Source organism: Sander lucioperca, chromosome 9, assembly GCF_008315115.2.
Source record: "Sander lucioperca isolate FBNREF2018 chromosome 9, SLUC_FBN_1.2, whole genome shotgun sequence".
In the NCBI taxonomy this organism is placed as follows: Eukaryota; Metazoa; Chordata; class Actinopteri; order Perciformes; family Percidae; genus Sander; species Sander lucioperca.
In genome coordinates, this window is record NC_050181.1 from 24,556,421 (window position 1) to 24,574,116 (window position 17,696).

Genomic DNA, 17,696 nt, shown 5'->3' on the forward strand with positions numbered 1-17,696 from the left:
ATTTCTTTTTAGCTTTCGCTAAACCCACCAGACTCCATTTAAATAAACAGTAATTTTAGCATCGTAAAATACACTTCATTCAAAGTCAACAGAAACAAAATAAAAACTATGAAAAGCCGTTTTGAGTTGTCTTTCCACTTTTCCAACCATCACAACTCTAGTTTTGGTTGAAATAAACAAATAGTTTACCGATTTACATGTGAAAATGTGTTGGCTCTATACACGCTAAAAGTATTGTTTTTTGAAATGGAGTCTGGTGGGTTTAGCGCTAGCGACTTCAGAGCTGTTTCTGGTTAAACAGAAAGGTCTCAAAGAGGTTTTAAAGCTCTATCTCTGAAGGGATTCTTTTCATAATATTGTCAGACACTTACCGGCAATTTCCACTGGATGCGGAACGTCTCCTGAACGTCGACGGAGTCATTAGGTTTCCATTAAAGTCAATGTGTGTATTTCCACTGACTGCAGAACGTCTGCGTCCCGACTCCGTCCCAGCTCCGGCGTTCCCAGCCCTCCGGAGCAGATACGCAGAGCTTCTATTTTTGACGGACGACGGAGAGCTCCGCAGCAATTCAGCACAATTCAGATTGTGCGGGACAGGAAGTCCAGCACAGAAACAAAATAAAACATCCGGATACTTTTCAAAATAAAATACACCGTGCTCACGGCGGGTCATATTTCCCTGCACTACACCTTGAAAACACAGCACAGAGTTGTTTCCCCTCTACTCCTCTGGATGGAAACAAACTGTTGTTGGTTTTGTGGTTCTGTTTATAGAAACTACATCCTGTTATATCGCACGAACATACGTGAATTCGTGAGATCTCGTGGTCGGCTGGCCGCAGCCGTTACGCAACAAATCCGGACCTGGTGGGTATTGACGGACGGCGGAGCACGCAGCCGTTCCGCAGTGGAGCCAGACGTTCCGCATCCTGTGGAAATCCACGGTTAGAATAATAATCTGAGCCTAAACCTTTGTTTGAAAAAGTAATACATAGTTGTTTTTTTTTCAAATTTGACTGAAAGAGAAAATTATATTGTTAATCGCAATTATTTCTGAGACAATTTATTGCACAGCAACATATCTTTCTAGACGTAATATTCCAGTTACTCTGGATGATGATGATGATGATGATGATGATTAACTGGAACTACTTTCCACTGAAGAAATAGTTCCTATAAAAACTCGGCAGCTGTGCTACGTGCTCAAATAAGAAAATGTTAACATTGTTAACATTGTGTTAAATATTAAAACAAGTTATTTTGAACCAGACTCAAATCAAGTAAAGAGTTTCATCTCTGAAATTCTTCATTATTTTTTTACCTAAACTGTTTTTTTGTGTGTTAACTTCAACATACCAGATTGTTCACTTCTTCAGATAAAAAGTTTTGATCACAAACATTTTCTTAAATCTGAATTTGTAGACAAATTAATGAAATTTTGGACATTGCCGGAACTCAATGTAACAAAAGTATGATGACAATTTTGAAGTGCATAATATGTGATATTATGTGATTCGGTATATGTATAGATGGTCTAAAGACACTTTTTAAACATACTTCGGACCCATTTGTTTAACAGTTTCCCAAAAACCTACATAAAAAAATAAAATAAACACACCAACATCTCATTTTTATTGACAAAATTGTTGAAATATTTATTTAATTGAAAGACATGAAGTCAACTCAAATAAGACCTTTTTAAAACCTATAAAAAAAAAAACATACCGGGGAGGGGACAACATACGTTTTGCTGATAAAAGAAAGAAACGAACTGTGAAGAAAGTGCTTTTTTTTAATTTTTTTTCCCCTCTTTCCCACGTGTTGAAACTACAACATTCTGGTATTCCCGCGACCTTTGACCCCTCCGCAGCTCTGTGACGGGTTTAAAGGGCCTTCACTTCCTGCTTCCTGTTTTCAGTCATTTTTGTTCCTGTCGTGACATCACTGTTTATGAGCCCTGATTGATCGGTCCGTTTAAAAAATATGCAGGACTTTCTGACTCTGGTATTTACAACAACAACAAAAAAAAGTCTAGGCTGCTCTCCTACCTGCCGTCGCCACGGTGACACTCGAAGGTGTTCATGACGATTCACCTTTTTTCCTAAAAAGAATCCAGTTGCTGCGTGTTGGTCTGTTTCCCCAATTGATGAGTTTTATTCCAGTAAGGAGAGTTTGAAAAATGTAAAACTTAATTCCCATTTCTTACATTTTAAAGATCCGATTAGTTTCCTGATGAATAAACATGTGATATTTAAAGAGTTCTGATCCAAAGTGGAAAATCCTAATAATTTTAGACAAGTGGCACAAACTCCAGTTAAAGGGTAACTTATCTTTTTTTTCCAATCTTGATCCTATTTTCCTATGTTTTTGTGTCTAAGTGTTGTTCGTACATATATGTTCATATTACATAGCCATAAGTATTCTGCTCTTATAAGGTAACTGCTAATACACTACACATATTTATGTTTAATTTATATTACTCTAAACCACCTTCTGTAAACCACTACTGTCTACACTGCACTATATTTCTTGTCCTGTCTAGGCACCACATGTCTATACCCATCTATACTTTGTATATCGCATTGCACTTTTCTGCTCTTTTTGCACTTCTGGTTGAACATAAACTGCATTTCGTTGTCTTTGTACTTGTACACTGCACAATGACAATAAAGTTGAATCTAATCTAAGTGACGGGAACAACAATCTTTGACATTGGTCCAGTATTAAGCGAGATCGCTGCAGTCGGCAGCAGCAAAACAAGCTACAATGTAAATTAACTAGGACAGTTGTTCAGCTTGTATTTACCTTCACAAATGTGCTTGTTTTGCCACTGACCAGGGGTGTCGGACTGGGGGGAAAAAGGGGACTGAGTACCCAGGGCCCTCATGTGAGGAGAGCCCAAAAAGATGCTAGAATGAATTGCTGTGGATGCGGGGAGGGGCCCATAGAAAATGCCTTTCTACAGGGCCCAGAATTTTGTGCTACGCCCCTGCCACTGACAGGCTCAGATTAATATTCTAAGTATCTGACAACATTATGAAAAGGATCCCTTTAGAGAGACACCTTTAAAACCTCTTTGAGCTGTTAACCAGAAACAGCTCTGAAGTCGCTAGCGCTAAACCCACCAGACTCCATTTAAAAAAGCAATACTTTTAGCGTGTATAGAGCCAACATATTTTCACATGTAAATCGGTAAACTATGTGTTTATTTCAACCCAAACTAGAGTTGTAATGGTTGGAAAAGTGGAAAGACGACCCAAAACAGCTTTTCATAGTTTTTATTTTGTTTCTGTCGACTTTGAATGAAGTGTATGTTTATTTACATGGAGTCTGGTGGGTTTAGCGAACGCAATTTCACGGATGTTTTTATGTTTAAAAAAATGATCTTACTCTTTAACAGAAAGGTTGCCCCCCTCAGAAATCCTTTCCATAATGTTGTCAGACACTTAGAATATTAATCTGAGTCTGTCAGTGGCAAAACGAGCACTTTTGTGAAAGCTGAACAAATGCCCTATTAACTTACATTGTAGCTTGTTTCGCCGCTGCCAACTGCAGCGATCTCACTTAATACTGGACCAATGTCAAAGATTGTTGTTCCCATCAGTCACTTAGACACAAAAATATAGGAAAATAGGGTCCAGGTTGAAAAAAAAACAGTAGTTACCCTTTAAGGTCAGTGTTATTTTAATTCCTGCTGGTCACCACTAGAGTTCAGCAAAGATCCTGGATCTCTTAACGTTCCCTTTACAGTTTTGTTAAGAGTACACAGCCCATTGTTAAGGAATTGTTTTTTATTATTAGAATAAGTCATTTGGGTTCTTAAAGTACAAATGATATCATTATCCTATCCTCCCCCCACCCCTAAATTCAATAATTCACAGACCTTAACCCTCCCGTTTTCCTTGGGTCAAAATTGTGGGTTTCTTTAAACAAATTATCCAAAAAGAAATAATGTGGATGGTTCCCCACAATGCTTGTCACAAGTAAAATAAATGATCAGTTCAGTACTTTCATTGAATTTGGATGTTTCATTCAATCTCATAGCATTTGAAGAAAAGAACTGATAAAATAATGTTGAAAAAAGCTTCAAAAACGCCAGGAAAGTGACAAAAACGTCATCAAAATGGGGCAAAATCATCGGGGAAAGCGACAAAGGTGTCGAAGACGACCAAGGGTTAAGATCTGTAATCTGTCTCCCCGAAAGGAAAAAAATAATTTGTGCCCTGAACTTAATATGACCTTGCAATGGACCGCTTAGATTTTAAACTAAATGTAATCTATCTTGTACAAAGAGACAGTCAATGGATATAATGTGTCTGTTAAACAACTTTGCGTCTCAGAATTTAAAATGAGAACAAGGGATTTTATAATATTCAGCATGAATGTTTAAAAAAAATCTCAGTCATTATTATAAATTATGATTGATTAAATTACGAATCATTTCCTTGCATTTCTACTCGGTGCACTCAATGTTTTCAAAGTGAGTAATTTATAAAATAATACAACTAATCATATATATATATATATATATGATTAGTTGTATTATTTTATTATTATTTTTATTAATTTAAAGTGCTCATATTATGCTTTTTGGCTTTTCCCCTTTCCTTTATTGTGTTATATATCTTTTTTGTGCACGTTATAGGTTTACTAAGTGAAAAAGCCCAAAGTCCACCCCAAAGGGACTTACCATCTCCAACAGAAAACACTGTTCACAAACTGCTCCAAACAGCTCTATTGTAGTCCAGCCTTTACTTCAGAGACAAACGTGGTCACTTTGGAACACACGTTATAATGCTCGCCTAGCTGCTAGCATGGCACGCCCTCATACTCTGCTTCTGACTGGCTAGTAGTCCTTACCTAGCTACTGTCAGGGCACGCCCTCATACTCTGCTTCTGACTGGCTAGTAGTCCTTACCTAGGTACTGAGCATGTGCGACTCCCAACAAAGATGTTACAGCAGTGAGAGGTCTCACTCTGTAGCTAAAACAGAGAGCTCAACACACAGGGTGAAAAGAGGAGCTGCAGCAATGAGCAGTACAACAACAATGTATAAACCTATTCTGATATAACCTCTAAATACAATTATGAACCTGAAAATTAGCATAATATGAGCACTTTAAGGGTACAAATGGTGAATGACTTTTTAGAGAGAAAACCAGACTTAATCTACTAAAAGTTGTGTTTTGATTTCAGAACTCTTGCTGTGGAATAAAACTCCTCAAAGCTTCACTTCTAATTCGACTGATTGCACCATTTTAGACCAACACGCAGATAACAAAGCACCGCGTGTCAATCTGCTTCTCTCTGCTGTGAATCCTTGACTTTTCATATAATCTATAATCATATATCTCTATTTCTCCATAATACGCTGGACGCGAGTGAGTTTCACTCGAGATAATACAATGCTTTTGTAGATTTTTTTTATATTAGCAAATATTCAAGAGCAAAACATTCTTGAACGTCTCGTCATATACTTCTAAAAAGAGAAACAAAATAAATTAAATCAGTTTCTTTTTGTACATACTTACATGATATGAAGTCTGCAGCTGTTAGCTATTAGCGCTCTGATTTTCCCGTTGACAATGGACGGACGCCTCAGAAAATAATGAATAAAACAAATGTAACACTTACAAAAAAAAAAAACCAAGCTAAGCATGAAACAAACGTGTAGTACCTCATCGTAACGTTGAAGGGCAGCTGCGACCCCCCCACCCCCCCACCGACCCCGCCCTCGTATCAAAACATATCGCGCTCTTTGTAAGTGGTCGATATCGTAAAATACCATTTTTGCCACAGTTTGTTTTGTTTTCCTATAAATATCCTTTTCAAAAAAATAGGCTGAAACTTTTTCGAGGACATGTTAAAAAAAACGGAACTAAAGCAACTTCAGCAAATACTTAACAGGAACATATCGAAATGACCCACACGCAGTTATTACAAGCCAGAATGATTGACCGATTGTCCTCTTCTGCCTTTTTGGGACGCACGATAGCAACTTTTTCGATAAAACGCTCAGCACAAATGGGAGAACTTTCTTGCTCTGGATGGGGGGTGGGGGGTGGGGGGGGTGGCTGCACTTCCTTCTCTGGCCTTCAAATTAAAACCACAACATAAAAACACACGATTCTGTGGAGCTAGTTGACAGCAGCACATAGCCATGGGGGCGGGGGGTAAGCACTGCCTGAGAAATTCAGGGCTGAAAAGCTGAAAAATTTTTTCATTCTCAGGAGCAGAGCGTCTTTGCATTCCTTCATCCACCTCCATGTTGGCCGTGGGGCGGGGGGGGGCTACATGTTATAGGCCACGTAGATGGGGTCCAGCTGGTCGGACCGGAAGCCGTCGCGCAGGTGGTTGATATCGTAAAATATAATTTTTGCCACCGTATTTTTCTGTAAATATCCTTTTCAAACAATAGCCTGAACTTTTTCGAGGACATGGCAAAAACTAAACAAAAAAACAAGCAAGCAACCTCAGCAAATACTTTACAGGAAAATATTGAAGTGACCCACACGCAAATTTAAAAGCCAGAATCTTTGTTAACGATTATCCTCTTCCGCCTCTCGGGACGCAGGATTGCCACTTTTTCGGTAAAACGCTCGGCACAAATGGGAGAACTTTCTTGCTCTAGATAGAGGGTGGCTGCACTTCCTCTCAGGCCTGCAAATTCCGCCGCCTCCAAATTAAAACCACAGCCTGAACACTAAAAAAAAAAAAATACAAAAACACTTGATTCTGTGGAGCTAGTTGGCAGCAGCACATAGCCATGGGGGGGGGAGGGGGGGGGGGGATAAGCGCTGCCTGAGAAATTCAGGGCTGAAAAGCCAACAACCTTCACATGCCTCGGACTCCTGTTCAATTCTTTTCAGTCTCAGGAGCAGACTGTCTTTGCATTCCTTTATCGAACCTCCGTATCGGCCAGCGGGCAGGGGCGCTACATGTTGTAGGCCACGTAGATGGGGTCCAGCTGGTCGGCCAGGAAGCCGTCGCGCAGGTGCATGCGCTGCTTCTCGCCGCGGGAGTTGATGGGGATGACGCCGATGTCGACCACCACCACCACGCCCACGATCAGGTAGTGCTCCTCCAGGACCACGTTGGTGACCAGGGGGACCAGGTCCAGGGCCTCGTGCTCCGAGCCATCCAGCTCCACCACCACCACCAACAGGTTGGTCCACGTGAACACAGCGCTGGAGGCACACGGGAAGAAACAACATGACACATACGGCCCTCCAGGATCTCTGATCTCTGTCAGAAAAATGTCATTGCATCATAGGCGTAATTTACAGGGGGGATGGGGGGGGGTTACGACTCCCCCAATAATACAGTCTGGGCTTTTTCCGTAGTTTTTTTAGGCATTTCTTTCTGAGTTTTTGTTGCCTTTTTGAGGGGTTTTTTCAAAGTTTTTCCCGTTTCTTTAAATTTTCATAGTATAGTCATAGTATAATCATAGTATAGTCATAGTATAGTATGTCAAAAAAAGTAATAAAAAAGTCATAGTATATATGTCGAAAAAAATTATAGTATAGTATGTCAAAAACAGTTATGAAAAAGTCATAGTAGTATGTCAAAATAAAGTAAAAAATGTCATAGTATAGGATTTAGAAAAAATGTTATAGTATGTCAAAAAATATATAAAAAAGTCATAGAATAGTATGTTGAATAAAGTCACAATATAGCAAGTCTGGAAAAAGGTATCAGTAAAGTATGTATTAGGGCTGTACAGTAGGGCTGTGCAATATATCGATATTATATCGATATCGACTAGATATCGTCTTAGTTTTTGGATATTGTAATATCTTGATATGACAAGTTTTCCTGGTTTTAAAGGCTGCATTACAGTAAAGTGATGTAATTCTCTGAATTTACCAGACTTACTAGCTGTTTTATTATTTACCTTTACCCATTTAGTTATTATAGCCACATTATTGGTGATAATGTATCACAACTCACATTGTGTTAATATTTTGTGAAAGCACCAATAGTCAACCCTACAATATCGCGGCAATATCGACATCGATGTATTTGGTAAAAAATATCAGGATATTTGATTTCTTCCATAGCGCCTAGCTCAACTGCACACTATATCGGTTTTTTTTAATCATCAACGCGATATCGACTGGTGCATTAAACACATCACAAAAGACCTTCATAAAGGTCTTTTGTGTTAGTTGAAAGGAATTATCAGTAGAAAATGGCACATTAAAATGTAACTGTCATTCTTTTTTAGTGCTGCCTTTTATATTCAACACAATGTACAATTTGTTCATTATAAGAATGTTGGAAATGATTTCCTTTCATTTGTTTTAAATTCAACAAGCAGTTTGTTGTATTTTAGCTGAATACTTAAAGTAGCAGAAATGCAGAGCTGAGAACACTTTGATATCTCTTTATTTATTGCAAGTAATATCAGTATCCCAATATTCAACAATGTTATTACATATGGCATATTTTCCTCATGTTGTGCAGCCCCATTATGTGTAGTATGTCTGCTTGGTTCCTCTGCTGTTTATGTGTTTTCCGTCTCCAGGGCTGAAGACCTGTGTAGAGTCTAACCAGCGGCAAGGGACACGCCTTGGTCCATTGTGCGCCGTATAAACCAGAGCAGCAGCCATTCTGTGGGCAGATCTCCTCACCACACATCTCTGCATTGTGTCTTTAGCTTCCTTTTCCTTGTTTATTACAGCACATTTTCACTAATCCACTCCATGCACTACTGACTCGACAGATTCCTCCCATATATTTGTTTGATTTCTTTGGGTTGTTTTGTGATTAATAAATGACTGTACTGTGTGTGTCCTGTTTTTGTCACAGTCTTACAGCCAGGCTGTGACAATAGTATGTCAAAAAAGCCCTAGAACAGCATGTCGACAAAAGTCATAGTACAGCATGTTGAAAAAAGTCATGAAAAAGTCATAGTATAGTATGTCGAAAAAAGTTTAAAAAAAACATAGTATAGTATGTTGAAAAAAAGTCACGAAAAAAGTCGTAGAATAATATGTCGAAAAAAAGTCATAGTATAGCATGTCCAAAAAAAGTCATGGTATATAGCAACAAATAAAAAAACAAAGTATAAGTTAAAAAAAAGTCATAAAAAGTCATAGTATAGTATGTCGAAAAAAGTAAAAAAATATATCATAGTATAGTATGTTGAATATAGTCATAGTATAGCATGTTGTAAAAACAAAAAAAGTCATAGTATAGTATATCGAAAAAAGTTTTAAAAAGAATCGTAGTATAGTATGTCGAAAATAGTCATAGTATAGTATGTTGAAAAAAATCAGAACAAAAGTCATAGTATAGTATGTCGAAAAAAAGTCATAAAAAAGTCATACTATAGTACATAAAAACGTTATAAAAAAAACATAGTATAGTATGTCGAAAATAGTCATAGTATAGTATATCGAAAAAAGTCATGAAAAAGTCATAGTATAGTATATCGAAAAAAGTCATGAAAAAGTCATAGTATAGTATGTTGAAAAAAGTCACAGTATATATGTCAAAATAAAGTCACAGTATATATGTCAAAATAAAGTCATAGTATAGTATGTCGAAATAAAGTCATAATAAAGTCATAGTATAGTATGTCGAAATAAAGTCATAATAAAGTCATAGTATAGTATGTCGAAATAAAGTCATAGTATAGCAGGTTGAAAAAAAGTCATAGTATATATGTCAAAATAAAGTCATAGTATAATATGTCGAAAAAAAGTCATAAAATATAGCGTGTCGAAAAAAAACAAAAAGTATAAGTTGAAAAAAAGTCATAAAAAGTCATAGTATAGTATGTCAAGAAAAGTAAAAAAAATATAGTATAGTATGTCGAATATAGTCATAGTATAGCATGTCGAAAAAACTAAAAAAGTCATAGTATATCGAAAAAAGTAATGAAAGTCATAGTATAGTATCTTGAAAAACATCCTAAAAAAGTCATAGTATAGTACGTTGAAAAAAATCAGAACAAAAGTCATAGTATAGTATGTCAAAAAAACAAAAAAAGTCATAGTATAGTACATAAAAACGTTATAAAAAGAGTATAGTATGTCGAAAATAGTCACAGTATAGTATGTTGAAAAAGTCATAGTATAGTATGTCGAAAAAAGTCATGAAAAAGTCATAGTATATATGTCAAAATAAAGTCATAGTATAGCATGTCCAAAAAAAGTCATAGTATATAGCGTGTCGAAAAAAAAACATAAAAAGTATAAGTTGAAAAAAAGTCATAAAAAGTCATAGTATAGTATGTCGAGAAAAGTAAAAAAAATATAGTATAGTATGTCGAATATAGTCATAGTATAGCATGTCGAAAAAACTAAAAAAGTCATAGTATATCGAAAAAAGTAATGAAAGTCATAGTATAGTATCTTGAAAAACGTCCTAAAAAAGTCATAGTATAGTATGTCGAAAATAGTCAGAACAAAAGTCATAGTATAGTATGTCGAAAAAACAAAAAAAGTCATAGTATAGTACATAAAAACGTCATAAAAAAACCCATAGTATAGTATGTTGAAAAAGTCATAGTATAGTATGTCGAAATAAAGTCATGAAAAAGTCATAGTATATATGTCTAAATAAAGTCATGGTATAGTATGTCGAAAAAAGTAATGAAAAAGTCCTAGTATAGTATGAAATGAAATTTTGTTATTTTGACATACTATACTACGACTTTTCTTTGTTTTTTTCGATATACTATTCTATGACTATTTTCGACATACTATACTAAGACTTCTTATGATGTTTTTCGAGATACTATACTGTTGACTTTTTTTTCAATATACTGTACCATGAGTTTTTTTTGTTTGTAATGTCATGAAAAAGTCATAGTATAGTATGTCAAAAAAAGTTTAAAAAAATCATAGTATAGTATGTCCAAAAAAAGTCATAGTATAGCATGTCGAAATAAAAAAAAAAATCATAGTATAGTACGTCGAAATAACAAAAAAAAGGTCATATATAGTATCTTAAAAAATGTCATCAAAAAGTCATAGTATAGTATGTCGAAAAAAAGTACTAAAAAAGTCACATGGTTTGTCCAAAAATGTCATAAAGTCATAGTATATGTCGAAATAAAGTCATAATATAGCATGTCTAGAAAAAGGCAGTGGTGGTTAGCGAAGCGAGCTTGTGACCGGGAGGTCGTGGGTTCAATCCCCAGAACAGCCATAGTGTAATATGTCGAAAAAAGTCATAGTATGTCGAAAACGTCATGATGTCACTGTGTTTCATGATGTCAGAGTGTTTCATGATGTCACTGTGTCTCAGGTTAGCTTGCTGCTGTCCTCACCACTCTGTGATGCTCTTGTGCGTCCTGATGACGGAGGTCTCGATATCGATGGGGTGGTAACGCATCCCTCTCAGCTCCATGGCTTCCTCCAGAGCACCAACCACGTACAGGGCGTCGTGACGCTCTACATACACACAAGTTACACATTTATAACTTTTCTGACAGTAACTTGATGACAAATGTACTTTCTCTAATTGGAATGTTTTTAAAGTGTTGTTGTATTTTCTCATATATCACAAAAAACAAAAAGAACATTTCCTCCTGGATATGGGAAATAAAACAGACCAATAAGATGTTTGTAAATAAAAAAAATTGAGATTACTTTTGCAAGTGTATTGTGTTATTTCACATGATTGTGCTGCCACTCTGGCCTGAACACTCAACAGATCCTGGTCAATTAACAATTCAAATAAAGGAAGATACAAACAGACAGAATGCACTCCAGGACCATCCACTGGTTACAGGTTAACTATTTAATTTGGCCTGGGAACGTCTCACTGACAATGCCATTCATCATGGCTAAATAGCTGAAGACATTGCACTTTCAATCTAACAGGTTCAAGTCTTCTTCACACTGATTTATCACTGTTAAAAGTTATAAAATAAACTCAGCTTCTGTCTGTTTTCTAGGTTGGTTTAAGGGTCTTCTTAAGGGTGGATTGAAGCAAAACATTTCCTACCAGTATTCAGTGTGTAAACATCTGACTATTTAAACACCAAAGATATGAACATTATAACACTGCAGTGTGTTAGATGTGTGCTCATCAGAGAGGAAAGATCCTCTTTGAGACAGACCGTGACGTAACTCTCCGCTGAAAACCAGACTAATGGATTCCTTCAAGGATGGCAGCACTTAAAATCAGCCCTGAAGCTGTTTAATCCTGTTATATGAGAACACTAAAGGTCAGTTTTGGCCCCATCAATTATAAATTTCACATTATTCTATGATTCATTTAAGTCACATCCTCACCTCTAGGGCTGGGTACCAAATTCAATACTTTTTAGGCACCGACTGGATTGCCTCTAAAGCAGGGGTCTTCATGTTTTTTTTAAACCAAGGACCCTTTAACTGAAAAAGAGACCCCTACATATATTGTATAAAATGAAGTTGCATATTAAACTGGGCCTACAATAACGTGTAGGGCGGCCTAAAGCCTTTATACATACATTTTTAGTGCATGGAATACTAAGCTATTAACATAACAACTGTGTTTTATAAATCATCTTTAAATGTTAAACATACATGTGTCACAGTGAATCCTTAGGATTAACTGTATCAGTGGATCTTAGTGACTACCTTACCTATAGACCAGTACACCTATCATCAGTGGGGATTTATATTTGTTAATAATATTTTTGATTCATGTTAAGGCATTTTAATTTGAATAATTTTAAAAAATTAACTATAATTTGGCGGCCCCCCCTGCAGTGACTATGAGGACCCCTAGGGGTCCCAGACCCCCTGTTGAAGATCTCTGCTCTGAAGTATTGAGTATTGAAAACTGCCTCGTCATTCAATACCCAATTTTAATACCTAAGTTTTAAATCTCATCAGCGTCTGAGCCAATAATGTTTAATCTTAAGGTTTATAAGCGAAATAAACATCAAAACAACTGTAATGTAATGTAAAATTGTCGGAAAAAAAACGTCAAAAGGCGAAAAAAAAGGCAGAAAAGGCGTCAAAAACTCTGAAAGAAGCAACAAAAACTTAAAAAAAAAAAACTACAGAAAGACGACAAAAACATTGTCAAAAAAAGCATTAAAGAAAAAGGTTACACTTTACTTGAAGGTATCTACATAAGAGTGACATGACACTGTCATGAACGTGTCATAAACATCATAAACAAGACATAAACGTTTATGACATAACGCTTCTTTTAGTAAGTGCCATTCAGTTTTTGTCATGACAAGTTATGGTTAGAGTTAGAGTTAGGGTTAGAGTTCATGTGTCACGTCAGTGTCATGTGTTCATGACACTGACGTGATGTCACTCTTATGTAGATACCTTCAAGTAAAGTGTTACCGAGAAAAGCAACAAAAAACTCAAAAAAACAACAGAAACTTCTGAAAAAGCCCAGAATGGATTACTGGGGGGGTTACAACACTGTAAATTACGCCTATGGTCTAACGGTACTCGTAGCAGAGGCAGGCAGGAAAAACTCGTTACGCACAGAGAGATGGGGCTCACATAGTAGGAGCTGAAAAAAAAAGAAAAAAGAATGTGCTGTAATGTGTAAGGTTGTATTAATTATAGGAATGCACCGAATCCAGATTTTTGGGGTTCGGCCGAATACCAAATCCACTGGTTAAGATTCTGCCGAATCAGAAACCGAATACCGAATCCTCCTCCCATCCTCAGTCCATTAACACAGTAAACACATTAATGAAGTAAACAACGTTGCACAACTCGTATTCTTTCAGATGTTTCATACCAGATGTTGTAACAGCGGTGATGTTGTGTATAGTTTAGGGTCCTCGCCACCACCAGACAAATCGGCATTGCAGATTGAACATGTAGCTGGACTTGAATGGCCTTCTTTTGACTGAAAGTACTGCCAAACATCACTTTTTCTGCTCATGAGTTCCATTGTCACTTTCTCACAGCCTACTGCACTGAACGGTCCACCTACGTAAACACCTTCCCGTATCAACGGTGGCGTCATTAATTAATCTAATTTCTTTTGTTTTATAAAATTGGCATCGAAAAATCGTTTAGGAACCTGTATCAAAGTCATGGTACTGGTATTGAAGATTTTAGAACGACTCCCCCAGCCCTACTCACCTCCGCTGGCGTCGGTCAGCTCGGTCCTGCGGAGGAAGCCCAGGTATCCGGTTCGAGCCCAGACGGTTTGCGTGTCGCCGAAGCTGAGCCTGGAGTTGAAATGGTCCGACTGCAGCGCCTCGTCTCCGTAGACGGTGAAGTAACCGCTGGCGTTGTGGCCGCTGTGTACCCAGATCTACAAACACACACGTCGTACCAAAAGGACAAATCCCATCACAAACAGAATGTTTTTCATGATATAAACAACATTGCAGAAGCAGGAACCAACAACGTTTTTATTTAACAACTTCATGGATGATTAAAACTATTATGAACATTTTCTCAAGTCACTAGTCACTAGCTTAATCCAACAAATAGTTTACAAAACAAGATCACATTTTGTCCTAATTTGCAAGAAGAACAAGAAGTTTGCTTAGGTATGTATATTTTTATTTTCTAAAATATTAAGAAATATATAGTAACACTTTACTTGAAGGTATCTACATAAGAGTGACATGACACTGTCATGAACCCATGAACTCTGACCCTAACTCTAACCATAACTTGTCATGACAAAAACCAAATGACCCTATGACCCTTATGACCCCCATAAACGTTTATGACAGTGTCATGTCACTCTTATGTAGATACCTTCAAGTAAAGTGTAACGTTGCGTTTTAATCACTTTTATTCAATCATCAAGCATGCCCACATCAATGTCAGATATGTCTCTGCAGACAGGAAGAAGTGAGTCAGAACTAGACCGGGAAGTACACACTTTCTGTTTGTGAAGTGCTAAACTCTTCTTCCCATGTTCTCTCATGATCTCTGTTTGTGTAAAAAAGTGATTTATAGACCAACCTCGCCCAGATGTGACTCTCCCATTGGTCCCTTGGTCTCTGGGTTGGCGATGATGATTCGGACCCCCGGCAGGATCTGTTCCCAAATCAGAGACCACACGTCAACATTTAGACCAACGGTGTCAAACTCAGTTTCACTAAGGGCCGGACTGGAAAATGGAAATCACGTCAACACGCCAGACGTGTAGAGTTTATTGACATGCTTTTATTTAAGAGAAAAAGTCTTATACAGCTTCCTAACTTACAGTTTGGGCCTCATAAAGCCCTAAAAAAGTCGGGGGGAAAAGGTGCTTAGCCATTGTAGACAAAAGCGACAAAAATGTTGGAAAAAGTGTTTTTGCCACTTGCGGAAAAGTGGCAAAAACCTAAAAAAAAACAAAAACAAAATTGATATGTGCAGTTGTCAATTTCCCATCCAGCGCCCACGTCGTTTAAATAGCAAATAGCCCATCTGTGCACCCATGGACGTGCTGGTCTTACAGGGAGGTGTGTTCAGGTGCATTCTGGGCGTATTGCTATCTTGAGGCAGCGGGAAGTGATGGCACCATTGACCAACAAAAACCTGGTCTGAAGTCAATAACGCAGCATTTCATTGTTATTTCAACAGCAAATTAGTAAAATGCTCCTAGGCTCATTACACACACAAGGATGCGCAACAACACACAAACATGCAGAAGATTAAAAATAAAAATATTACGGTGCAAATCCTCCATCATAATAGCAATACACCAAGGTCCAAACGCGCCTGGCTTTTAAAGGGAATGGGAGATGATCTCTGATTGGTTTATTGCATGTTACGCCCAAAACACACCTATGATTAATTAAGACATTTATATACAACCCTTTTGAACCATGCGCCCGGCGCACTGACCCTTTTATCTGCTGTTAAACTAGCAAATGTGGATTCGTACACGCCCTAAACGCACCTGCGCCAGGCGCTTCACGCCGTGTGCTTAGATCCTTAAAATAGGGCCCTTAAAGGTGCTCTAAGCGATGTCACGCGTTTTTTAGGCTACAAATTCTTTTGTCACATACAGCAAACATCTCTTCACTACCCGCGAGCTGCCTGTCCCCTGAACACACTGTAAAGAAACACGGTCTCTGTAGACAGCCCAGGCTCCACAAACGACAACAAAAAAAAACTGTGCCAACCTGCACCACCAAACATAACAAGCAGAGTTCCAGCCAATAACAGACAAGAAGGATTTGGTGGGGGTTGGGGGGGTTAGTGCGCGGAAGCACGGAAGGGAGGGGGAGGGGACGGGATGAGGAGGAGGGAGGGGCGAGCTAGCCTCCGTTTTGTTTGACAATACTTCGAACGTCAACAAGAAGTAACGTCACCCAACATCCCTTAGAGCCCCTTTAACCTACAGGATTAAGAAACAAAAAAACACCTTACCTTCCCAGACTCCATCAGAGGCAGGCTGTGTGGTGATCCCCTCTCTACCAGTCGGACCCTGCAGAGGAAAACAAAGAGACAAAGAGACTTTTCTTAAACAAAAAAATTGAACACAGATTTAAGGAAACAAGAGTGTTTAACCCTCTGAGGACAAAAGACTCACCGGCAAGTCCAAGCAATGTTTGACAACACTAAAGCGATATTACAAAATTTCATTTTAGACATTTATTTACTATTTTATTTATCTATTACACTACTTGTGTGAACCCAAGACTTTTGTAAACTCATTTCAAGCACAAAAACAATTGTTTTCACGAGAGATTTGAGAAATTTCAAAAAGCGAACATCAACTTTTCAGCTTTAGGGCCAACATATCTCTTTACACATTGCTCTTGAACACATTTGGGCCTCACTTTACAGAAAGCGGAGTTTGTTCTGAACATTTTGATATGAAACACACGGGTATCCAGTTATACGCAAAAATCCCTAAAATGTGAATTTAAAAAGAAATGTAAAACTGCTCTTAGAACTCAGAGGGGTTAAATTAAAAGGGACAGAAGCAAATTTAGATACTCCAATAGGGAAGACGTTATGTCCTGCTTATACTGTATGAACTGTAAATATTCTGTCTGTAAATATAAAATTGTATTTATATATATTATATAATTTATATAAAACACTTTTCTTTTTTTATTGTAAAATATTTGAATTGTTTTTGCAACTTTTTAAAAAATGTATTTATTTTATTTTATTTTTTTCTGTCATATTTACCTCTGTGGTTAACAAAGTTTGGACATACTGTAGTTTGACAAATGTGTAATAAAACAAGAACTAACCAATTAACTGTTTTTCTCCTCAGAATAAAGTTCTCATATTTCTTAGTTTTTTTTTAATTTGTACTTTTTTTTTAAGATAATTTTTTTGGGCATTTTAGGCCTTTATTGACAGGACAGCTGAAGACATGACATGGGAGAGAGAGAGAGAGAGAGAGGGGGGAATGACATGCAGCAAAGGGCCGCAGGTTGGAGTCGAACCCGCGGCCGCTACGTCGAGGAGTAAACCTCTGGACCCTGGATATGGGCGCGCGCTCCACCAGGTGAGCTACCTAGGCGCCCTTTAAATTGGTACTTTTGAAGGATTTGATTTATATTAACACAATATGCTCACGGGGAACAAACCAGAGACTTTTTAGAATTGAAATGTGCCATTTTAAATGAAATTACACAGGACGTTGGGGAAAAAAAACACAATAATTATATTTCAACCCAACAACTACAAATAAAATAAAAATGTCGCTCCTCAAAAGGAAGGCGACAGAAGTGGTTGGTCGGATTATAAACGTGAAAGACGGAGCGTCTCTGCTAGAAACAGGCCTGCTTGAATCAACAGTGATTA

The 17,696-nt window shown here is 37.5% G+C and overlaps 1 protein-coding gene across 6 annotated transcripts in view; it reads right to left on the bottom strand.

The window, feature by feature from the left end:
- Positions 1–6,196: 6,196 nt before the first annotated feature.
- LOC116043966 (disco-interacting protein 2 homolog C) overlaps positions 6,197–17,696 on the bottom strand; it is a 270,352-nt gene continuing 258,852 nt past the window's right edge. For all 6 annotated transcript variants that reach the window (XM_031291012.2, XM_031291010.2, XM_031291011.2 and 3 more), the window contains 5 exons: positions 16,302–16,359; positions 14,904–14,978; positions 14,064–14,238; positions 11,282–11,405; positions 6,197–7,187 (listed from right to left, as the gene is read on the bottom strand). In XM_031291012.2, the coding sequence (XP_031146872.1) occupies positions 6,935–7,187; positions 11,282–11,405; positions 14,064–14,238; positions 14,904–14,978; positions 16,302–16,359 (685 nt within the window). In that variant the 3' untranslated portion in view covers positions 6,197–6,934. The remainder of the gene's footprint in view (positions 7,188–11,281; positions 11,406–14,063; positions 14,239–14,903; positions 14,979–16,301; positions 16,360–17,696) is intronic.